Source organism: Artemia sp. Qi Xiang Cuo, chromosome 14, assembly GCF_049724085.1.
Source record: "Artemia sp. Qi Xiang Cuo chromosome 14, ASM4972408v1, whole genome shotgun sequence".
Classification (NCBI taxonomy): Eukaryota; Metazoa; Arthropoda; class Branchiopoda; order Anostraca; family Artemiidae; genus Artemia; species Artemia sp. Qi Xiang Cuo.
In genome coordinates, this window is record NC_142807.1 from 24,456,136 (window position 1) to 24,481,897 (window position 25,762).

General features: G+C 36.9%; 1 protein-coding gene across 1 annotated transcript in view; it reads right to left on the reverse strand.

The window, feature by feature from the left end:
- LOC148944289 (uncharacterized) overlaps nt 1–25,749 on the reverse strand; it is an 84,942-nt gene extending 59,193 nt beyond the window's left edge. Inside the window, exon 1 of the mRNA XM_089100089.1 lies at nt 25,650–25,749. Coding sequence (XP_088956215.1) covers nt 25,650–25,673 — 24 coding nt within the window. The 5' untranslated portion in view covers nt 25,674–25,749. The remainder of the gene's footprint in view (nt 1–25,649) is intronic.
- Between the last annotated feature and the right edge of the window lie 13 nt (nt 25,750–25,762).

Below are 25,762 nucleotides of genomic sequence, written 5' to 3' on the forward strand. Positions count from 1 at the left end.
TACAAAGCAGTCGAACTGAGGCAACAAAAGGTAGGGTATTAATCCACTTTGCTTGCTGTAACACCAACCAGAACACAATTTATTTTCTTGTCAAGATTTATGGTGGATTCAACAGTATGATCCGGCGGCAAAGGGTTAAACGAGCCTGGTTGCCTTTTCACATTGAATATAATCTTTGATTACGAGATGGCATTGTCGTTCTTGGAATGAAATCGCATTGCTAGGTAGCGCTCCCGTCAAATTTCTGCTAGGTGCATAAGTGTAGCATAAAGAGGGTGTCCCCCCTGGGGGGAGGGGAGAGAACTTAAAAAAATACTTAGTATTACACAGAATATAGCTTTTTCACGCTAATGTCGGTCAGTTGAAGAACTTGTAAATTCTTAATGCTTGCAAGTGCAATTAAGGCAAGGTAAATATGAAAAGTAGAGTAAAGAGATAATAATCCCCCTCTAATCTTGAAATTCCTCATTAGTGGGATTGGATCTAAAATTGTGCTCATGAAGAAATATTCTACCAGACAAAATGCCAATCTTTGTTCTTTTTTTCCTATTTCTGCAGATACACCCTTTTTGCCATTGGCACAAGGAACTTTGAATGCGCCACCTAAAATTCGTTTTCGCTGCTTTTTCTGCCCTTGATTCCATATTCAAACCTTCTTTAGCTCTTTAAAGCCTGGTAACTATTTTCTAGCGATCTTTCTGTATGGTTAACCTAAATTCCTTCTAAAACCTAAAACCTCCCAGGGTATATTTTTGGCCCTGAATTTATTCATCATAGTTTCATTCGCCTAACTCAAACTATTTTCCAAGTTATCAAGAAGCCCATAAACTAGAATTCTACTTCTTATTCATAGATTACCCTTTTCTGTAAATTTTGATAGTATGGGCCCCATCCAAAACAAATTCTTGGGCAACTGGCTGGTAAGATGAGTTTTTTATTTCTGAAAAATAGCTATCATAAGCCCAGAGATGTCAAATGTGCACTTCAAAATGCTGCAATAAGTCTTTGAAGAATGTAGTCAGTTTGACAGTAGACATGGAAAAGGTTGGCTTTGGTCATTGCTTCTCCATCACCTTTCTGCATACTCACTTTTGCATTTCCAGGAAGAATGGTTGCGCCTTTTGATTTCTTTTAGTACAACTTTTGATTTCTTTTATTAAATCTGATTTTCTACTTGTAAATTTAATTTGGTCTACTTAATCTACTTCTTCCTAAATACTGGAAGGACGACTGGAGGACTGGGGCAAGGCACAGATTACAGAGATCAGACTGATTAGCAGTTGTATATTTTGCACTCAAATAACCAACAAAGAGAAAAATCTCTAAAAAAAAAAACAAACAAACGAGACTGTGGCCAGTGGAGAGAAAAGGAAAACAACAGAAACAAAACAACGCGGATATTTCGCCTGTATACAAACAAGGCGTCTTCAGCACGAAAGACACAAAAAAAAACAAAAAAAAAACAAGATAAAACTAAAAACAAATAAAACCACCACCAAAAAAAAAAAAAAGTAAAAAAAAAAATAAATTTATTTTTTATTTTTTTTTTTTGTCTTTCGTGCTTAAGACACTTTGTTTTTATACAGGCGAAATATCCGCGTTGTTTTTTTTATGTTTTTTTCCTTTTATATACACTGGCCACAGTCTTGTTTTTTTTTTTTTTTTTAGAGATTTTTCTGTTTGTTTGTTTTTTGTCATTGCTGGCCGGTTCGGCTTAAGATCTTTCATCCGCACTCAAATAATTCAATTTGAAGTTCTTTGCTTCGCTAGAAATTTTTCTATCATCATTTTGTAAAAGAATAAAAAAAAAAATTGATTTTAGTTATAAATTGTTTAACTTTTTTTTTTTTTTTATTTTTTTTTTTTGAGTGTTGTGTTTTTTTTTTGGTGGTGGTTTTATTGGTTTTTAGTTTTATCTTGTTTTTTTTTTTTTTTTTTTGTCTTTAGTGGTTAATACACCGTTTTTGTATACAGGCGAAAAATACCCGTTTTTTTTTTTGTTTTTTTTTAATTTTCTCTCCACTGGCCACAGTCTCGTTTTTTTTTTTTTTTTTAGAGATTTTTATGTTTGTTGGTTTTTTTTCATTGGTGGCCGGTTCGGCTTAAGATCTTTCATTTGCACTCAAATAATTCAATTTGAAGTTCTTTGCTTCGCTAGAAATTTTTCTATCATCATTTTGTAAAAGAATAAAAAAAAAAAATTGATTTTAGTTATAAATTGGCAAAAAGGGTGATTGTTCCATCATTCGAGTGAAAGAGTGTAATGAGGTAAAAAGAGTGAAAAAAAACCCCGAAAATATGCAAGTTGACAGCCCTGGTTGGAAGGGACATGGGACTGAAAATTATTACATCATTTTCCTTCAAACTTAGTGCTATTTGTCAATCCCTCTAGAAAAGTCGGCAGTGGAAGAGGACTGTGTACAGCTTTTATTTAAGTCGTCATTTGCATCGAGTCAAAATATAGCTGGTTTTCGCAGCAATACAAGAATTAATTTGTTTTACCGAGTCAGAATCTTGCTTGCTTTCGCACCAAATAAGGACTTGGCCTTTTTTGCTGAATCAGGACTTAGACTGGCTTTAAAATAAGCTAATGACAAATTTCTTCTTTTCCTATATGTACATCAATAGTAAAGTTGTCAACCCCTCAAAAGTTTGAAACTGGTGCATCTAATGAGCAAATTTTTCGGCTGAAAAATAAAAGTCGTTTATTTTGGTCACCTAATCAAGGACTATAATACTCCTCAACTAGTAACACGGATCACAACCAAAAAAGGACAAAAATGCAATTTTCGATTTCTTTTGAAATAGCTTAACTTTTGAAGTCTAGGAGGTGCATGCAGGGGCGGAGAATGGGGGGACCCCCCCCCCCTAAAGGACCTCAGAAAAGACTTTTGTCGGGTGAAGCCCCACAAAAGCTTCTTTCTTTGGGCGCAAAGTGAAGCTTCTGGGTGGGATTTCGTCGGGTGAAGCCCGGCGAAACTTACTACTTCATGTGCGCGAAGTTGACAGAAATCTATTGGGTCCCTAAAAACGACTAGTAGAGAAGAGCCCTACAAAACTTGTGATTTTGTTGGTCCAGTGTAATGTCATAAAAGACTTTCGCTGGGCGAAGAATAACAAAATTTACTGCTTCATCTGAGCAAATTCGACAGAAACCAATTGCCCCTTTAGAAAATTAAATAAAAAAATTACCCCTTTAGAAAATGACTTGTTGAGACAAGCCCTACAAACCTTGATATATAGTGGGCCCAGTCTAATGTCATTAAAGACTTCAGTCTGTAGAAGGACTACGAATTTTAATGCTTTGTCTGCGTGAAGTAAATAAAAACTTTTTGCCACGTAGACAGCGACTTGTCGGGTGGAGCCTTGCAAAACTTGATATTTTTCAGCGGGTCCGTTAGCCGTGACAATTCTAGTGGCTCTACTGGGGAAAAACTTGTTGGGAAATATTGTTATTGTTTCCAAAATATCGGAAACAGCTGACATATTTTGTTAATATATGAGCAGATAGAATTGCAAGGTTATATTAAGCTTATTTAAAACTAGACCACTTTTGCTTATTTTCAAAAGCCCTATAACAAATCATATAATTGAGGGTTTGAAGAATTAAAACTGGAAAGGAAAGAAACAATTTTTAATTCTAGATTAGAAAGTTTTGTTGCTTTGCGACATTATAAGACCAAAGAAAGAAAGATGAAAGGTATTACGAATTTGAATCTGATTATCGAGCTATTCGCATTCTAAATCATCATAACGAGGAACTGAAAAACGGTACCAAAATGAAGGTTAGGCAAAAGATTATGCAAAAGGCCACTTTATTTGATATTCAAAAATTTTTACGGCCAGGAAGCTCAAAGAAAACTGTAGTAGGCTTTGTGACGAGCCAAATTCATCTCTAACAGCAAGATTGCTTAGTGCAACTTGAGTTAACAGAGAGCTTAGAGTTGTCTTTAGTGGTGCCTCTTGTTTTAGTGCTTCGCAGTCGCAGCCACCTCTTGTCTCGCATTCTGACACTCCTAAAGATGTCTATTACGAAATTTTAGCAAATATCCTACGTGTAAGTACATATGCAAATCTATAGCCCAAATTTATTTCTAAAGTAACGAAGAAACTAACAGAAAAACCAGTGTGTTCGCGAATTTTACACAGCGTAAACTTGAGTGAGTGGCACATAATACACAAGTACCAAAATTCCTCCCCCTACGGAAATTAAAAATAAAACTCAAATAAAAGTCTAAAATTTGCAAAGCCTCATTTTCCGCGGGGAGGGGACATGTTTTCTGCGGGGGTATTTTACGGGGGGGGGTATTTTCCACGGGGCTATTTTCCGCGGGGAGTATTTTCTGGGGGGGGTAATTCTCCGGGGGTAATCGTGGAGGGAGGGGGGGGGGGTAAACGCTGGCCACCGCATTGTATACATGTTGCTAGATGTTACCACCACTCTAAGTAAATAAGGGTTGGTGTTTCCTGGGAAGAATCATGACGGGGAAATTACATTGAGCTAACCAATCTTCTTTCGAGACACGTCATCGAAATGGACCATGGAATGAAAAACCAGATGAAGCCGAATTTCAACAGCTATCTGTCGGGTAGCAGTCATAATAAATTAATTGCGATTGTTTGAACAAAGCTAGTTTAAAAAATGCAGCAGAAGTTAATGAAGCTGACATCTTTTGCATCTTCGCAGACGAAACACCCGCTGCCAGCCATGAAGAGTGCTTAGCTATGTACATCGAGAGAGAGGGAGCTGCTAAAGAGCGTTTACTCGTCATTGTAGGATCTGAGCCAAAGAAGATATTCTACGAGTTTTGCGAAAGGCTCGTATCAATGAAGAAAAACTGGTATTTCAATGCTACGATTTTACAAGTAACATAAGTGGGCCCTTCAATGAACACAAGTTCACATTTCTAAGAAGTTATAAGAAATATTCACTACCTAAAATTCCTAGTCCACAGAGGAAACATTATTGTTGCTTTTGCAGAGATTTTGCAAAAGCACTAAGTATCATTGAGTTTGCCAAGTTGTTCTCTCTAGCGAACAGACAAGGGTTGCCTTTAGTTTTCATAGCATTCACATTTGCAAAAACTATTGCAGTGACATTGCAGTGACATTGGCCGAAAGTGAGCGAATATTTAGCAAGATGAAAATTGTCAAAAACAGATTGAGGTCAACTATCGGACACGATCGACTTGACCCTCTCATGCTCATGGTGTCAGAAAAGACCTGCCGGGTATAATTGACTTCAACCTACTTGTAGAAAAGTGGAAAGTTGAAAAGCCACGCAGCCTTAAAGTTTAGCTTGTTTTCTTTGTCTTGATTTTGCTTTTATACTCGTGTTTTTGTCTACAATATATGTAGACCCCGGCACCACGCCGATGAGGGAAGACCGGCGTCGGCGGGGCAAAAAACAGCACGCCACTCCGCGCCACCGGCAAGACACCGGCGGCGCGCCGCCGGTAAGATGTCGGCGGCGCACCGCCGGCGCGATCAATGTTGACCGCAAACATTATTGTTTTCATCAGTGTTTCTCAAATCACAGCTTCAATTTACAACAGATTCGAGCCTATTCATGAGTTAAAAAATTCACAAGTCGCTGGCTGGAAACTGGTCCTCTTCGTTATTCATCAAGAGAAGTAGAAATCTGGTAGAAACGAAATGCCTCTGGCGGCTCAGAACCCTTGCATAATACGAGTAGTTGGAGTATCTATTAGCTATTTATTCTTAACATAAATAATTATCAAAATTAGTAGTTTCTTTTCATCGAGCATTACTGCATACAAAACTTCAAATACAGTATCACAAAATTCGTCAGTTATCTGGGTAAAAACTTTGAATACTTTGAACTTAGAAGCTAAATTTTTTCATAATGCCCTTTGCCTATATCTGTTTTGTCACATTTAAAACAGTTGAAATGGGTGACTTTGATATTGATTGTTTTTTTTTTTTTTTGGTTTTTTTGATTTCTAAGAAGCCTTCTTGTATTAAAAACTGGTTTTTAATTAAAATTTAAAAAAAAATGCATTTTAAAGTTTTTTTTTTGGCTTATTTATATAATATACGTTATGTAGGCTAAAGCTGAACTGCTGCTTTTCTATCGCTTTTGGCTGCTCTTTTGGATATTATTCATTTTTTCTTCTGGGGATTCATTCCAAATTATAAACTGATAAATACCTAATATCAGTCAAATTATAAACTGCATCTAAAAGGAGTAAATTTATCAAATTGAAAAATACACGATGAACACTTCACATGAGAACACTTCAATTACAGTGACACAAAATACACTTAATAGTTTATTGGCTATGAAGAAAAATGAAGTGCCAGCTATTTTCTTAGGTAAAAAATGAAAAGCTCATCCATTTTAAGTGTAATTAAATGGAATAATATGCAGACTGAAGTAGCTCCAGGAAGATGTTGAAATGTTCATCCTAGTTCGTCACTTTTAATCCAAGCAAAATGTTAGGACACCTAGTATCAGTTATTGAGTTTAAGCTTTGATTTCCAAATGCTCACAAGAATTACCAAATTTAAGAAAGTCGCAACAATAAGTCACCTGTGGTCAAAATGCTTAGACTCCTCTGGGATCCCCACCCAGGCTCAAAGCTTCTGCTATGGTCATTTCTATGGAAATGTCCAAAGAGTTTCTTTTTAAAATAGCTTTCAAGCGTAGTTAGGGGTATTTAGACTTTTTCGCTTTTCTTCAAAGATTTGAAAAAAGTGTTATAATATTCCAAATGTTACATTTGTGCATATTTTTGGTAATCATTTGTGGGGTGATCGAATTTTCTAAACCACTGTAGATGCGTAAGAACGTTGCAACATCAGTAGTAACCTATCTAGTACTTTGAAAGGGACAAGAAAAGGGACAAGAAACGGGACAAGATAATAGTATATACAATATGAACGGTACAAGAAACGGGACAAGAAAAACCCACGTCTTTGACACTATAATTAGACATGTGCATTTTAAAAGTTGGCCTGGTATAATGTGGTCTAACATGTTTTGAGAGTATGGTCGAAATTATATAACTCGATCAGACTGGTTTTTTGTTGTCAATTGCACAAGAAATTTCACAGGAATGTGCGTCGTAAGTTCACGTGGACATTTTTTTTTTTTTTTATAGCTGGCATGGTATAAAGTAGTCCAACATGTTTTGCGAGTATGGTTGAAATTATATAACTCAACCGGACTGTTTTTCGAGCCAACATCCATTTTTTAAGAACCAATCAGAGACATTGGTGCTTGCTCAATATACGACAACTCGAGTGGTGATTGGTTAAAAATAAAAGGATTGGTTTTTTATTCGTCCTTGAGATTTCGTATATAATGGCCATACCTTACGATTTAATTTTCATTATGATTTAACGTATCATAGATAATAAATTGAATATTATTAACTTTGAAACAATGGATAGTTACATTTTCAATGTGAGTACAGTTTAGTAAATTTCTTAATTTATTTCCAAATAAAATCATTTTACCAGTAAATTCAAATTCAGGGGCGCATAGCCCCCCTCCCCTCCATCAATACAAACCTTACAATAGTATAAGTATACTCGCTAGAAAACGCAAAGTACGCTCTTTTTTTCCATTATGTAAATAAAAACCCATCCCCCACTGCTCTGTTTACGAGCATAATTCTGTAGTTTTAGTTATTTCCTACAAAAATGTCAGTTTCCTCACTAGTCTAATTAAAATGCGTTTTCTTTATCTGTTTAAATAGAAGCTTCTATGTCCTTACAAATGAAGGGACAGTTTTGGGACCAAATTTCGCACGCTCATGTTATCATAGATTAATGGCACATGTTTTATGGATTAGCAACACGGGTTTTGACAAAGAGAGAGAAATTTTATTCTAGCCTAATTAGACGAAAGATATTCTATCTTCAATTGTATTCCGTGATTAAGAGAGTTTTACGATGTGAAAAAAACAAACTATTTCATCGCATGGAAAGTAAGGGCGATGGAGGAGGGGATTCTTTGTGCAGACTAATTTTTTGAAATCCCCCTTCCTTCCAGCGCTCGTCTCTTCTATTCTCATTCTCGTTCTCAAAATTTTCCAAAATTTTACTTTAGAAGCTTTTTATATATTTCTAAAGCGCTAAGACATAGAGCTCTACATACATCAGAATCAACTTTAGAAGACAAATTATGTTATGAGAAGATGTTTTTGAAATCCCCCTTCCCCCCAAACTCAAATTTTCCAAAATTTTACTTTAAAAGCTTTTTCAATATTTATAAATTGCTAAGACAAAGAGAGCTACAAACATCAGAATCAACTTTAGAAGACAAATTATGTTATGGTAAGATGTTTTTGAAATCCCCCTTCCCCCCAAACTCAAAAATTTTCAAAATTTACTTTAGAAGCTTTTTAAAAATATTTCTAAAGCGCTATGACATAGAGCGCTACAAACATCAGAATCAACTTTAGAAGACAAATTATGTTATGGCAAGATGTTTTTCAAATCCCCCTTCCCCCCCAACTCAAAATTTTCCAAAATTTTACTTTAGAAGCTTTTTTAATATATCTAAATAGCTAAGACATAGAGAGCTACAAACATCAGAATAAACTGTAGAGGACAAATTATGTTATGGTAAGATGTTTTTGAAATCCCCCCTCCCCCCAAACTCAAAATTTTCCAAACTTTTACTTTAGAAGCTTTTTAAAAATATTTCTAAAGCGCTAAGACATAGAGCACTACAAACATCAGAATAAACTTTAGAGGGCAATTTATCTGTAAAAGAGAGGTTATTATTTCCTTACTAAATTTTTCTTCTTTAAGGAGGAGGAGGTGGATTCATACAATTACTCTCCCCCAGAAAAGAGACCAAGATGGAACGGTACCATCTGCAACGGTAGCAAGCTGCACGGCCATCTATTACAAGTTTTCTGAACCAACCAGGACCCTTTCATGCCAGTGTCAGTTCTGCACAGAACACTATGCAACCTGGCAGAAAATTCAAGTGGGAATGGATGCTTTCTCATAATGCATCAGTCTTGTCTACTAAAGATCGTGAGGTGACCCCCCTTCATGCTTTGCCAGGGGCTTCAGGCATATAAGTGCAGTCTGAATTTGTAAATGTAGGTATTTTGCCTCTACCTTATACGTGATTATTTACTTAAAAAATGCTAGGAGGAATTGAGTTTTGTGGATGGTGTAGAAAAATGGTACGTGTTAAATATTCAGGTAAACTTACGACTAGAAAAATGCTTCACTATAGATAAGGCTATTGTGTTTTTCTGAGCTTTCTGTGGGAGGTGGGGGGGGGTAATTATTTAGTTTAAATAATTCTAGGAGGAATTGATTTTTGTGGGTGATGTGGAAAAATGGTACGTATTAAATATTCGGGTAAACATACTACCAGAAAAACACTTCACTATAAATAAGGCTATTACAATCTTTCTGAACTTTCTAGGGTGGGGGTAACTATTTAGTTTAAATAATTCTAGGAGGAATTGAGTTTTGTGGATGGTGTGGAAAATGGTACGTGTTAAATATTCGGGTAAACATCCGACTAAGAAATGCTTCACTATAGATAAGGCTATCGTGTTTTTCTGAACTTCCTGTGGGAGATTGGGGGTAAGGATTTTGTTTAAATAATTCTAGGAGGAATTGAGTTTTGTGGCTGATGTGGAAAAATGGTACTTATTAAATATTCGGGTAAACATACGACTAAGAAACGCTTCACTATAAATAAGGCTATTGTGTTTTTCTGAACTTTATGTGGGAGATGGGGGGTAAGTATTTAGTTTAAATAATTCTAGGAGAAAATGAGTTTTGTGGGGGGGGGGGGTGGAAAAATGGTACGTATTAAATGTTAGGGTAAACATACGACTAGAAATGAACATGATTTTTCAACTTTATGAAATAATGCTTATTTCACATTGGAAATAAACCTTTTTGTCTATAGATTAATGAAATAGCAGCGCCATTGGGTCATAAAAATCAGCATTTACTGGACCTGAACCAATTCTAGCACCACCAATGGAGTTCAGAGATGAACCTGCATTAGTTCTAGGCAATATGGAGTGGCATAGGGGTTTTCTTAATGATTGTTTTGGGGACATGGCCAGCCTAGACGATTTAACTTTTGACATTGACATGATGGAGGACCCGGAGTGGGCAGATAGATTTATGCGTGAGCATTTAGGGGTACTAGCATTTAGGGTGAGCATTAGGTTACTAGTGCATCTGAACCGGGTCCTCATAAAGAAATTCCATCACAGGACAATACAAGCTGGCTCGATTAGCTGTCCCCAAACACATTGGAATACATACTAACAGGCCTAGGGGACTTCATGCCATCTCCAACCATTGCAATTGAACAGACTGGGGGTGGTGCTATTGACAATTCTATGTCACCCCCCACAATTCCGCTAAATGATGTACCTATTGGTAGTAGTAGTAGTAGTAGTAATCCAGCAACAACAACACCAGTACCCCTTCTTCCAGATTTTTTCTTTCCATCTCTGACTTGCATCAAACAAAGATCTAGAGTACCAAATTTAGAGATTCGTTCAACTCTATAGTGGTGAGGTATATAATAACAGATCGCTCGGCTATTACACATTTATATACTAATAGGATTCTAGCCATTTTTTAACAACAGATGGGGGTGTGAGGGGTGGGGGTCAGTTTAAAAGCATCAATAGCACTAAAAATATTTTTTTTAATGAAAATGCGGGCGATATGTATTCGAAATACTTGCTCACAGAGATGTTGGAAATTCGCCCGCATTTATCAAATTATGGGGAGGTTTTTCTAAATTGGGCTAATAGCATTCAAACTAAGTGGGAAAATTATAACGAGGAGGTAGTAGATCTGCGGTTTTATTTATTGAAAGTTTAAATGTTAATATTTGTAGGTTTAAAAAGTATTTTATTGTAAGAGGTGGGCATAGGGAGAGGGGTATAGTTTTAAAATATCATTCAGATTTAGAGGGGTGTATGCGGGTACGACGAATTTGTTCCGATACGAGGCTACAGGGTTTTAATTTTGCATTTTTAATTGCCGCATACATACCTCTTCGCAAAGATCCAACTAAGAAAAAATTGGATAAAATGGCAGTTAATGGTTGGGAGGGTTCAAAGTTCCCCAAAGTAGATTTTAATTATTTAAATGGTTAATTTCCCGTGACACTAAAAGAAATAGATATTTTCGAGTGGGCTAGTGCACATCTTAATATTGGTGTCACGGTGTTACAGTATGAAACAGAATTTGAGGAGGGCCAGCGTTCCGATAAGAAGGGGGTATTATTTCCAGTGCGGGCTCCTTCAATAGAAGCAGTGGAACATTGGGTGTGGCTTCTATACACCCCACCCACAGATCCCAATTCAATTGGTCATTTCAATCCAATTACGGATATTAGTAGTGTTTTAAGTGCAATGAAACGTCGGGGGTATGTTTGTTATTACTGCCACTCATGTCTTTTAGGGTTTAGGACTATTTGAATGCTTAAACATGATATGAAAAACTGTAAATGTCATTATCACAAAGATGTGGAGACAGTCAGTAGGAATAGAGCGATCTTACGTTTTAAAAATTTTCAAAACACGCTCCTGCAGAGCAATAAGATCGGTTTAGACTGCGAAGCGAAACTGACAGACGTGTGCGATCCGTCAAATTCAAATCGTGTTAAAATACATGAAGCCATAGGGGTCTCTTACGCTCAAGCGCAACGAGATTCCAATAATACCATGCAAGTGCTCGATGTAGCTGAGATGTTGGGTGATGGTGAAGACTGTATGCGCTCTGCATTGTTCAGTCTAATAAAAACAGAGACCGGTGCAATTTCGCGCCTTCGGTATACAAATTGTCCTCTGCTCCTATTACCAGATGACATAATGGCTATTAAAAATCGTAAAATGTGTTAGGTTTGCAAGGGGGAATTCGATGATGGTGATGGGAATGGAGGGAGGAGGAAGGTGATCGGCCATGATCATTTGTGGCAGGAAATTACATCGGGAGAGAGTAACTTTAGGGGGTAGCACATCAGTCATGCAATTTAAACGTTAGACAGCAATATTTCGTACCTGTTTTTATACACAATTTCCGATTACGATACCCAAATCATCGGAGAAGCTACTGCTGCTAGAATTCATGTGGAAAACAGTTGACACGGGTAACACTTGCCTGAATAAAATCCGTTTTTTAGACTCTTTCAGCTTCTTCCCTAAATCTTTAAGTCAATTGATTCAGGTACAAAAAAGTGACAATTTTGATAGCTTCCCCCTCCTCAAACAGCGCTTCCCCGATGATGAAGTGTATGATTTATTAACGTGTAAGGGTATATATCCATATGATTATTACAACTCTGCTCGAGGCTAGATGAGGCGTCACTACCGCCCATTGAAGCTTTTTACAATTCTTTTACTGAGAGTGAGTGCACCACTAGCGACTACGAATTTGCTAAGAGGGTTTGGGCAAAGGGGGGATGTAAAAATGGGTGGGATTATTGTAAACTATACTTGGCCAGTGACGTACTCACTCTTTTGGACATTGTGTGTAAAAATACGGATAAAATCTATGGGGAATTTGGGTTGGATTTAGGTTATTATTTTTCCACTCCTCATTTGGTGATGGACTTGATACTTTAAATCAGCAAAGAAGAAATAGGTCTGATCGCCGATGTGGATCAGCATCTGTTTGTAGAGAGATCAATTAGGGGTGGGTATGTTTTTCACGGGGATCGTATCATGAAAACTGATCCGACTGGACAGCACACCGATGAAAAGTCGGACGCAGTTTTTTTGGATATGAATTCTCTTTACCCATCGGCAATGTCTCACTAATGTTTGCCGACTTGCAATTATAAATGGCTTGACAATCCGTGTGCTTCGAATTTCCCCGACATTGCCAGTGTAGAAGAGAATGGTTCACAGGGATGGTTTTTTGAAATTGACGGTGAAATACCCATGGAAATCCATGACTCGGTAAAAGAATTTGTTTTTCCTTGCATATATTGATCGGTGGGGAGGCACTCTCTGAGCCCCTAGGGTTTATCATTAATAGAGGATTAGAGTATACACTGGATATACTCAAACCAAAAAATAATTGACGACATCAGCCCAAAACAGAATATCGTTGTTCATCACTTGCTATTGAAATTGATGGTGTCCAATGGTTTCAAGGTCACAAAGATTCATAGAGTCCTCCAATTTGATCAAAAGCCTTACATGAAAACGTTTATTGACACCTTTGTCAGTAACCGTTCACAAGCGAAAACGAAAGTTGAAAAAGAAGCCTATGAACTCATTTTGAACTCAGCTTTCGGTAAAATGTGCGAAAGCGTACGAAACAGAAGTCGATGTGACATTGTAACCAATCCCAAAGATTGTGCTCGAATCATTGCGGATCCTAACTTCACATCGTTCACAATCATAGACTCTAATATGGTGCTCCTACACCGTAAGAAAAGAAACATTGTTTTAAATAAAAATATTGCAGGCGGGAGTGCAATAACTGAAATATCCAAGAAACTCATGTTGTCATTTATTATAATGTATGCAAGGTATAGTTGCCGATTGAGGGACAAGTTCAAGTGTATTATGGGGACACTGATTCAATCCTGTTAAAAGTCAAAACTGAAAATCTATTGAATGATTTGGAAAATGGCCAGTACATTAGCTCACGAATGGACTACACTAATTGGGACGAATCCCGCTACCCAGAGCTAGTGAAACGCCAGGCCCTAAATCAATTATTAATGCTAAAATCTGAAACGGGTAGCGATCTGATATCCAGTGGTGTGTTTCCTGGTCCGAAGGTATACTGTGTGGAAATGTACAACAAAGATATCAAACAAGTTTGCAAGTCGGTACCTATACACTTTGTAAAAAATAATTTCGACATGAGTGTGTATAGAAACTGTATGGAACGTAGTTTAGTACCAAGAGCGAAAGTCATGGCGATTCGCTCTTTACAATTTAAAAACAACACAGTTAGAGTTGAGAAAAACGCCTTGTCGGCCATATCGGACAAAGTATTTGTACTTGAGGTTGGTGTCAAGGTAGTACCACACGGTCATTATTTATTTTCACACCGATTTGAATGTGTAGAGTACAGAAAACAACTCGGTCTAGAAAAATTAACTTAAATTCATTAAAAAAAAAGTATAAATTGGGTGGGAGGGTTTCTTGCGTAATGGGGTGTTTTTTTTTTAATTCTTGTTTTTTTTTCTATATCACAAACAATTTTCAATGTGTGTGTGTGTGTGTGTGTGTGTGTGTGTGTGAAAGGCAGATCAATTTACACTATTTAAATGCCCCCGACCCGCCGACGCGCCCCCCCCCCCGCTTCCCAGCCAGCGGCGCTTCCCGGCCCGCCGCAGCGGGCCACGCGGCTGCCGCAGCAGCCGCCCCCCGGTGGGGGATCCCCTACCAAATGTTGTAAATAAAAGTGTTTGATATTATTTCAAGTGCATTATTCTAATAAATGTTGTATTTTTTCTATAAATAAATAAACAAAAAAAGGTGTATTTATTTAAGTGTTTTTTCTAGTGCCTATGTAAGTGCTGTATTTTCTATTGTAAATAAATTTAAAAAATGTATTTTTTCATGTTTAATGTGCTTTTTTCAATGTAGTATTTTTTAAGTGTTGTTACTTTTTTATGCGTATAATAAAAGAAAATATGATTCTTTATTCGTCTTCTTCTTCTTCTTGAACGGAGTAGTAATAGGGAAATTATTTAGTCATTAGACAGCCATAGTCTACAGTTAGTTGTCTGGGTGAACTGTTGACGGGAACATGTACCAATTTAAAACACCATTCAGATCGTTTCTGTGTGGGCCGTCAATGTCAGTCAAAACAACACTACTAACTAAAATAATTAAATATTGTTATAAATTATATGTGGTAAAGCCGAAAAAAATCTATGACTGTTACGGCACTTGACAGGAGCCTAACGATAAAATAAAAGAGATTGGCACGACGGAGCATGTGCGGATGCAAGCTATACAGGGACTAGATATATTACGCCTGAATGGGGCAAACTCGGGATCGAGCCTGTATGATATTGCTGTCTATATTAAACAATGGCTCCAGCCCCCGCTGCATCTGTTCACTGTTCGCTCTCATCATGAACAGATTTCCGTTACTCTGGTTCTACACAATCTCTTTCATCAGAGCAAATGTATGCGAACACTTGCATTGAACTGCACCTACTATATCATCTACAGAATTGTTCGTGATTCTAGCTCGCTAATAACTGTCAATAAACAGATATACCCAGGCACCCCCAAATTTCTGCTCTCAGCAAGCAATCAGGCAACTAGTAAATCCTACTCCTGCATCCTATTGGGTGTTAATCGAAATACACCAGACGATTTGTATTGGACCAGAAATATTTTCATAAATGAAATTACACAATATCTCCCTGTGAACACAAAAACTAACAATTAGTTGTTATCGTGACATTGAAGAACCTACGTAGAAATTGACCTCTATTTTAAGTTCGAAGCACTTCAAAACCCTCGCTTAGGAAAGCCATACTCAAACATGGTATTGAAAATGATTTCATTAATCTAATATCTGAACTTTGTTTAAATTTTGACCGAGGGCAATGTTCAACTGCCAGAAGTAGTTAAGCAACAGGTAAAGCGACATCGTTCCATTGTACGTACATTGGCTTCCAAAAAGAAAGGAAATAATTTAAAAAAGAAACGACTTCTTCAGGCGGGCGGTAGCTTTTTCACACTTTTACTGCCAATAATTGCAGGACTTGTAAACAGTTTTCTCTAGAGAGAGAGAAAATGGCAAAACCCTATAAATTGACTCCAATAGAACTCGCTCTCTCACCCGTGGAGCACTTTGAGAACAATCCGAGTAAATTCATTGACAACGAGAATATTGAGGATGATAAAAAACTACTTTTACTTCAAGATGCACTTCGCCGAGTGGACAAACATAAACCCTATCGGACGAAGCCCAATGGTACTGATCACAAAAAAGAATCATCTCCTCAGGATTCTGCTGCTGTTGGAAAATAATTAAAGATGGAGGAATTATATTCAATTGTATTGGAAATTGTAGATCTATTGCCCAACAAATATCTTGCAAAAATTTCACGACTCTTATAGTATCTCATAGAAAGTTTTCAAGATCATACTCATGTTGATGACGGTATGAAAGGGATAATAATTTAGGGTGACAGCTATAATCTACTTGATTGAATCAATGATATTTTTTCAAATCGTAAAGGACTATTAGAATTTGACGCTCATCTATACAACTTTCTAAATACATTAAACTTCCCCAAAAGCCTTATTAGGAATAGACAAATTCTAAAAAAAATTAAATGAATATGCATCATCATCATCAACAACACCATTAAAACATGAACATGAAGAAGAAGAAGAAGATTTTAAATTAATCTTGGAAAATACTAGCACACCTAGTGGAAACTTGAAAATGATGGGGAGGAAATAGCGAAAACGTATCATGTCACCATCACCATCCACAACTAGTCTACAAAAGGGTAGCGGACGTTACACAACGTGTTTACGTTCAAAATGGTTGAAGTTCTGAAAGGTGTTTATGAAAATATGGGTGAGGCAGGGATTTTAAGTTCACCCACCACTCTTTCCAAGGTCACTGGTGTTCACACTAAAAGTGTGCAAGACTATCTACAAAATGAATCAAGTTACACTCTGCATAGAGATCATAGACTTCGTGCTAATCAATATCGAAAAACTAAAGCCTTTTTCCCATTGCATATAATGCAAGTAGATGTCCTGACTCTAGATGAGATTCAACAACGGCACAATACACCGTACAAGTACATTCTACGTGCAATCAGTGTTTATAGTCGTTCTGCATATGCAATTCCATTGCGATCAAAAAGAGGCATTGAAGTTGCTCAGGCCATTGAAAGTATTCTCGAACAGGATTCATATAAAAAAATTCAAACGGATCGCGGTAGTGAATTTGTTAATCCTCATGTTGCAAAAGCACTAGTGAAATATAGTACACTGCTCTATCATAGTCATAGTCCTATAAAGGCAGCATTGGCCGAACGATTGATACAAACTATTCGACTTTTAATTTCAAGATATTGTACATTGAAAAATACACCGGCTTTTATTCATGATTTAGATAAAATCATGTTGATTTATAATCAACGACCTCATCGATCATTGTCCAACTCTACCCCAACGGAAGTTCATCATTCTGATCATGATACAATTGACACCTTTCTTAAACAATATTCCAATGAAACGATTGTCAAGAAGAAAAATAAATTCAATGTTGGTGATACTGTTCGAATTAATAGAACAACTAATGTTTTTGAAAAAGGTAATTACTTGTGGTCCACGGAACTTTTTAAAGTGGCAAAAATCCTAGACACTAAACCCATAACTTATCGCCTGCGCGATACCAAAGATGAAGAGATTTTCGGCGGCTTTTATGACTATGAACTACAAAAGTTAAAAATAATAGTGAAATCTATCAAATTGAAAAGATATTAAAGACTCGTACTCGCAGGGGTAAAAAACAGTTACTTGTTCGGTGGCTAGGATACAACTCTGATTTTGATTCTTGGATCGGTGTTGAAGATATTGACAATGCCCAATGGTTTCTATGTAACTTTTATGTCCAATGTTTCCCATCCTCTCTACAACGACTTGAATACGACAAGTGATTTTTAGACGAAACTCTCGCCCGCCATCAAATTTGACGTTGCGTATAAAGTGGCTCTTGTCGACTATATTCTCAAAAATACCTATGACATCCCGAGAAAGGATTGTGTGTATGATATAAGAGTTATACCATTCGATTTGACACTCTGTCGACTATAAATGGGTTAAAGCACTTAAATCTAGCGAATATCCACATGCCAAATTGAAATATATTGAATATGATGATATGAGAGATTTGTGTCGTACAATCAATAGAAAAATATCATATCGTAGGAATGGTTTATTCTATTTTAATTATTCATTGGAAGCCGATAGGATTGACATTACGTCACCTGTTGACGCTGAAATAAGTATTCTCAATGATAATCTGAGAGAAGTTCTTGGCTTTAATCAGAATATGATCAATGGGAAAAATGCTGGCACCATTTACGGGATGGATCAAGTTATTTTTGCTGATTATCCACCTGGTTTCGCCTCGGACTCTTGCATATTTCTCTCTGCATCCCTTCTGGAAACATCGAGAGTCGGTAATTCAAATGTCCCCCTCCTACGTATTCTTGAATGAGAAACAACTCATGAACTTGTTCATCACTATAATATAAGGCATCTTCAGTACGTTCCTGTAAACACTTCGTATTTGGAATTCTACCAGTTAACACTAAGAAGTGAATTGGGTGATCCTCTAGCAATAACAAAAGGCTTAGCAGTGATTACATGTCATTTTCGACCCATTGTAAGCGACAGAACAATCACCTAAAATGAACAATGGAAGAATTCCATTTGTCTGTCCCGATATCGAGTGTTATGTTGGTGCTCTGAGTCCACGTCAAATAGGCAATGGATTGGACTACTACAAGGGACGTACTACAATGTCTGGCCATGGTGTTGGTAGCTGGTTTGCTAGGCTATTTCGTTCTGCACTACCCCTTGCCAGAAAATATCTTGTACCTGCTGCATCAAATTTTGATGCCTCAAAACTACAGCACTGGGGGTCGGGCAAAAATTTCAAGGAGAGTATTAAGGAAAATATTAGATCTTCAGCAAGAGCCGTTGGTGAGAAACTAAAATCTCGGCAAAATGGGGAGGGATTGAAAAGGATGCGTGCGCGTCATTAACTCAGTAGTCTCAACCCAGGTGGGAAGCGAAGGACATCAACAAGGACTTTGATGAATAAAACAAGGAAGACCAATAAGCAGCAGAAGAAGAAGAAAAAGAAAAAGATTGTTAGATCAAAGAAGGACTTCTTCTCTTAAGATGACTTATTTCCCCCACAAGGAACCATATCCATCAATTAGTTCCTCATTGAATCTATTCAATACTGAAAATGTTGATGTCAGTGTCAAGTATGGCTACTATGAACAATTTCACCCCCAACAACACCTCTCGGAAAATATACCCTTTCAAATATTTTCCAATGAAGACTATTTCATTGATTTGTCATCAACATTTATTGATTTAAATGTTGTAGTGAAGAAAAAGGTTAGATAATGCTACACCAAATGCTGGCGATAGTCTCTCCTTTAAAGACTGCATTCCAGTAAATCTGTTAAACAAATCAATATATCTATCACTAGAACACGAGTGAGCTCTTGCAATGATTTATGCAACTCTAAAAGCTCCATATAATTGAAGATGATGACACCAAAGGCATACAAGGAGTTGAGAGGACAATCATTGGGCTATGAATATCGATCAGGTGTTGATACTGACGGCCAGTTGACTACTGCAGTGACCCAGGAGTATCATCTGGTTGGAAAATTAAATCACGAGATATTCAATATATCCCAATGGCTACCCCCCAATATCAATATTGACATATAGTTACAGCTGGCGCCATCAAATTTCATTTTTAACAACACGCTACCAGCCGAACCCGAAGCAAATGTCGTAGTGAATTTGATCACTATCAACGCCCGAAAACAAAAGGTTCTGAGCTCTGTTGCATTTGTAGTGGAAATGCTAAGAGACAATGGCAAAACCATTAAACTTCTTGTTTCCCATACGATCACCAATCAACGTCACATTGCCACCAGCTCTCGTAGCTATAGCAATTCATCATTTATCAATGGAGAAATCCCATCAAAATTGGCTTTGGCCTTTGTGAAGAGTGGCAGTGCCGTTGGATCCTGGACTGAATCCCCCCATGATTTTAATTTTTTTGGTCTATCTACCCTTGTGTGCAAATTGAATGGTATTCCACTGTTGACTCTATCATTTGACAAAAAATCCTAAAGAACTCTATACGAGTTGACCATGCAATCCCTAGATCATGACTCTCAACTATTTGAAAATGGAATAACCGATTAAATGTTTTCAAAAAATCATGGGGTAATTGTTTTGGACTTGTCGGGGACTCAGGATATGAGCATAGTACGAACAGGGAATGTAAGTTTAGGGTGCACATTTGCCCAATCTTTGTCTGAGAGTATCATCCTAATATAATTGAGTCAATTTGAAACCTATTAGGGAATCACACCCAACGGGAGTGTTCTACTAAACCTAGCACCATGAACACAAACCAAATAGTAAATGTATTTAGTATGGATCTATACATGTCCCAGGACAAGTCCTATTGTATACCTTTGGACTACATTGAAAAAATTTCAAGTGCTAACAATACCCTAATCATTGTTAAAAGCAGTTCATCGACATTGAAGACTGACCATTGACTATGTATCCTTCAAATGGTGTAGAACTTCGAATGTGACTATCCTTCTAGTCTATTATATAAATTATAAACGCCATACATCAGCAACTTTATTGAAAGCAGTGGGAAAACCATTATTCAAAATCAACGAAGAGTACAGGATTTAACGACCAAGACATGTGGCTTTCATGCAATACTCTTTTTCATGTTCAGATGTCGTGGCTATACCTACAAGCAGTTTCTCAACATCTACGTTGACTTACCTCGATTGAACGACTTTCTAGTAGAAAATATACTTACAAGCTTATTTAATATTGATTTTAGTGCCCTACGAATAAAATGTTCTAAAAATGTATGTGAAATTGTCTATTAATAAATGATAAAAATTTATATACATGATAAAACGACTTTTTTACTCTTTGGATTTCATCTTCTATTAGGTATAGCTATTTGTCGACAGTAGCTAGTTCGGGTAGATCATCTGAATTAACAGTGTACTGATCCTGATGTACTGCAATTTCAGGCTCACATTTTCTACAGTAGAGTTTATCTTCACTCTTTTCATATCTCTTTGTATAGTCAATGATACTATTCTCATTCATTCTATAGAATTCACATGTTTCAATTTGCTTATTTGAAGCAATTTCACAAACAGTGTCCTCAAGTATCGAATCACATTCCGTCACAGCCAAAAAAAAATCAGTGGGCTTATAATCATAACACCCATTGTCTTCACAACGATGACGTAGAAACCATATTCTTTTGTTGTTCAAACAGTTGAATCGCTACCCTGGCTCCTCCTCCCAGAACAAACTAAAATCACGACGATACCAATCTCGTAGCAATAAACTAAAATCACGCTTAGGATTCTTTCCAATCATACCGGGATATGTATTCTCTCACTGATTACATTTATCATAGTGACAATTGGAGCATAGGTGCCCTCTAGGATGATAGTCACACACCTCTTCAAGACAGGAATTACAATCTTTAATTTGTACAGCATATCCTCTATGCAATTTACACGGGTTGCATAATCTACACTTTTCATCATACTCATCAATCATTGGGCAATTCTCACATGATGACCAACTGCCCAGTGTGTACATACATAGCGAACACGTATGGAACATTTTTTCATGTGTTGACACTCTCACTGCCACAATGAAACTGAGCTAGCAACAACAAAAAGTTGTCTGGGATAAAGAAAGAGGAGTAAATCACCCTTGAATGCCATCTTTTCTCATGTGAAAAAAGTCCTAAATTTCTAAACTAATGTTTAAAAGCATATCCACAATATCATTTTGCCAGGTCGTGATCAATATATCAATAAATTGTGTAAATGCATTTGGACCATGATGTAGAAGCTTCATACAATAGTCTTATGATGGAGAATCAGTTTTCATTATATCGACAAGCATTCCCGGAGAAAATATCTTCCTTTGAATAGACAGCTCTAGAAAATCGTCATCTAGAATCAAACGTTTTTCCATGAGCACTAGATTCCCCCTGATTCGCTTTTTCTCAAATCTATCCATTTTTTTAGTCCTAACACTCTCACAACCAACTACAGACTAACCAGAATTTTTTCTACTCTAAAAAATATACGCTAGTCTACTATAGAAAGAAAAAAACCTTTGATTTAGAAACAATTTTATTGAGCATAATTACAATAATAGCATTAACTGATTCATTTTTTTCTAATTAATATATTTCGATAGGACATCTAATGCTGCCCGAAGTTTATTTATATGCACAATATTCACTTTTCCAGAAAAACATAGTTGCGCCTCCTGCTTAAACTTGCTTAATGATAGCACGTATCTAGCATACATATCGTCCCATTCAAGGCATATATCATTACTGCTGCTGCCGGCCCCATCATTAATCTCCAATAATGTAAATGCACCACTCATTTTTCTCTACTAATATCCTCTCAAATAAACTATTCTCTCTGAATTCAATTCTCTTAATAATATGAATTGTAACGAAAACCATCCCTTTTATTCAAATCCGAATCACTAATCAAGTTATCGTATATTGAGCAACCATCGCTTTCTCTGATTGGCTCCTAAAAAATGTCTAAGTCAAACGTGACATTCTTGTGCAATTCATATCAATAACAAAAAACCAGTTTCTTGTACGCTTCATTTCTATTACACTATTATCTTGTCCCGTTTCTTGTCCCTTTTCATGTCCCTTTCAAAGTACTAGATAGGTTACTACTAACATCTAGTACCCTGAGGTCATAAGACTGTCAAAGACTCCTCCTTGAACCTCCCAAATTGAAAGCTTTTATTATGACCTGGCCTTTTAATGCAACTTGGGCACTGGACCAAGGGCGCCATTGTCGCTCGAGCGCAACATTAGGTGGGGAAGTCGATATCGCTTTCGTCACACCATTTCGTTTTAGTGTGAATCTGCCTGGTACATATAAATGAATGTTTTCAAAGTAAACCCGTTTCATCAATAGGAAAAAAAACGGATTGGACGCATATATCCCTTTCCCTTTGGACGATAAAACCATGTAAGTGCTGTATCAAGTATAACTCACGAAAATCTTGTTAATTTTGTCAACTTTTCAACTTTTTGGCATCCCTGCTTTCAATAAAAAAAAAATCAAGGTACTATCACTTAAATATTATAACTCCCTATGCCCCCCTTCTGGATACCATCTTCCTAGGATACCGTCTCTGCTTTAAATAAAAAAAATAATTAACTTATTGGCACCCGTGCTGTAAAAAAAAAATCGAGGTATTATCATTTAAATATGATAGCTCAATACCCCCCCCCCTCTGGATACCACCTTGATAGGGTGCCGTCTCTGCTTTAAATTAAAAAAAAATTAAGTTTTTGGCATCCCTGCTTTCAATAAATAAAATTTCAAGCTATTATCATTTAAATATAATACCTCCCAGCCCCCCCCCCGCTGGATACCACCGTGATAGTATACCGTCTCAGCTTTCATTAGACAAATAATTTTATGAATAATTAACAAGGTCACTATATGGTTCAAACAAACACGCAAAACAACGTTAAACAGCTTAGTGTTCCTTGAAAAAAAAATTGAGGGTATGAGTAAAGGGGTACAAAGACAACAACACAATTGTCCAAATTATTCAGATATACCTCAAATTATTGAAAAACTGAGTGATAGATTCGCCATGGCATTCCATAAGATCCAAAGAATCGAATTAAAAGGGAGCACACACAAAAGCCAAATAAGGCCAGTAGCCTATGAGAAATCGCAAAATACCCAAGACAATGAACAAGTTCTAATGGGGGGCCCTGGGTCTATCAAAATATTTCAATGGTTTCCCAGGGAATTCGATGTCATTTTCTTCTGTCTCCACTTTAAATGAAAAAAATAATTATCTTTTTGGCATCCCTGCTTTCAATAAAAAAAAGATGTATTATCATTTAAAAATGATAGCCCCCTATCCCCCACCCCCATAGGCAATAATTTACAATTTATTTATGAATCATATTTTTGGGGTAACTTCCGGTTCAATCTGTAATTCCCCAACCTTGTACATAGCTTAGTCTATAGCTGAATTTTGTCTCAACCGAAGGCTGTTTTTTTTTGTGGGGGGGGGGGGGAAAAAATGGTCCAGAAAGAAGATTGTATTTTCTATCAGGTGTTCAATAATTTAGTATTAAAAATTAAGAAAGTCTTACCTAAAAACAGCAAAAAAAAATCTGCAAACTTACAATTCAGCTGTAGAAACAATCTGTAAGCTGTCAATTTCAAAATCCAACAAAAGGCTGAAGCTGTATAGTAGTGAATGTGTTCTTTAAGTCTATTCAACTTGAAAATAAAATTCTTGACTACGAATGATGTAAGAAATAGCGATTGGGAAACTGCATTCGAAATGATATAAACTCATTTCACAAAGACGATACTTTTTTTTTGTCAACATATGAAGAACTGTGTATATTGCAATATTTGCATTAGCATATTGCATCTGTCTGGTTTTTATGCAAGGTAACAAAAGAGACGAAAATTAATGAACAAGAGAGCAGTGAAGAATTATGGTATACAAAGTAATATTTGGCCGGGAAAGTCACTGGTGATAAATCACTAGGGGTGGCATCGTGATTGCGTGATTTTCGGGGATTCGGGGACCCAAATTTTTTTTCAGTTTGACGCATAGATTTTCGGGGAAATACCCAAAAATTCGGGGATAGTGCAAACTCTGCTTGATTTCTAATCAGGAAAATCGAAATACTAAACCACACGAGAAGGAAAAGCTCCGACTTTGCGGTTGACGCAATAAAGAATTGCCGCAAAAATAGTTGAAAGTCGACCGAACGCCGCCGCCTCTGCTGGCGGCGGCGTGCCTGCGGCGCGCCGGTGGCGTCACAAAACTTCGGCGGCGTTCGACCGGGCCTCTCGTCGGCGGCGTTCGGTCGATCCGCCGGCGCGCTGCCGGGGTCTAAATATATGACAATTTTCTGCAACTAATAAACCTCATTTTAACAGCTAAAAACCGAAGTAACAAATGTCGGTTGTCGTCGGCACCTACCCAAATTCTTCGGCACATTTTGGAAGTCTCTCCCTCAAAGGTAAAAGGATAGTGACGCCCCTGGATGCATGTACCACCCCCCCTGTATCATTCCTCTATCTCAGTCCCAAACTTGGAAAATCAAAGACCAGTTCAATCTTAATCATGAATGGAAACACTAGTAACAATAAATAGTACGACTTCCAAACCCCTGGTAAAATTCTTCTTCTAGGGACCTCTTGAATCTCAGGATCCTTGGATCCCTTTTATTTTTTATTAGAAGAAGTCACTTTAGCACTGGGGCCGGGGCAAATTAGGACATCTTGAGTACTTTTAGATTTCAGTCTAACTTCACTTTGAAGCTGGCGCCTGCCTGCTTAGACGGAGCTTTCCATTTGAAAGGTTAAACATCGTTACAAAGGAGCAGAAAATTCCCGGACGTACACTGTAAAAACCTCCTTTAAATCACACATTCTAGGCCCTGGCTTAAGGATAAGCAAAAACTCTTAAAAAGATGAAAGGTGGGGGTCAAACATTGCCCATCCCCAACCCCAAGAAGGTTAATTGTACCTAAAAAATAAAAAATATTGTAATATTCAAAATAAATGTGATTCTTTTCTTGCTAAAATACGTTTTCATACTTTGTTCTTTCCCAGAAAAAACATTGCCCTTATTTTTGTTGGTTTAAGCTAAAAAGAAAATGGACTTTTTACAAAGTGCGACAAGGTCTCGCCAAGCAATTTGTAGCAAATTTGTCATACTTCGGTTCCCTAGATTTAATACCATGTTGAATAGCTGTTTCGGAACAATATAGTACAATTTAATAATAAAACACTGCATTAAGCTTTTAAAACTTACCAAAAGCCAAATATATACTTGCATATCTATCTCACTTAACTAAAGAGAATTTATTTTTCAAAAAACACATTTATTACTTAATTCATTATTTCATTCGAGTAGCTTAATTTCCG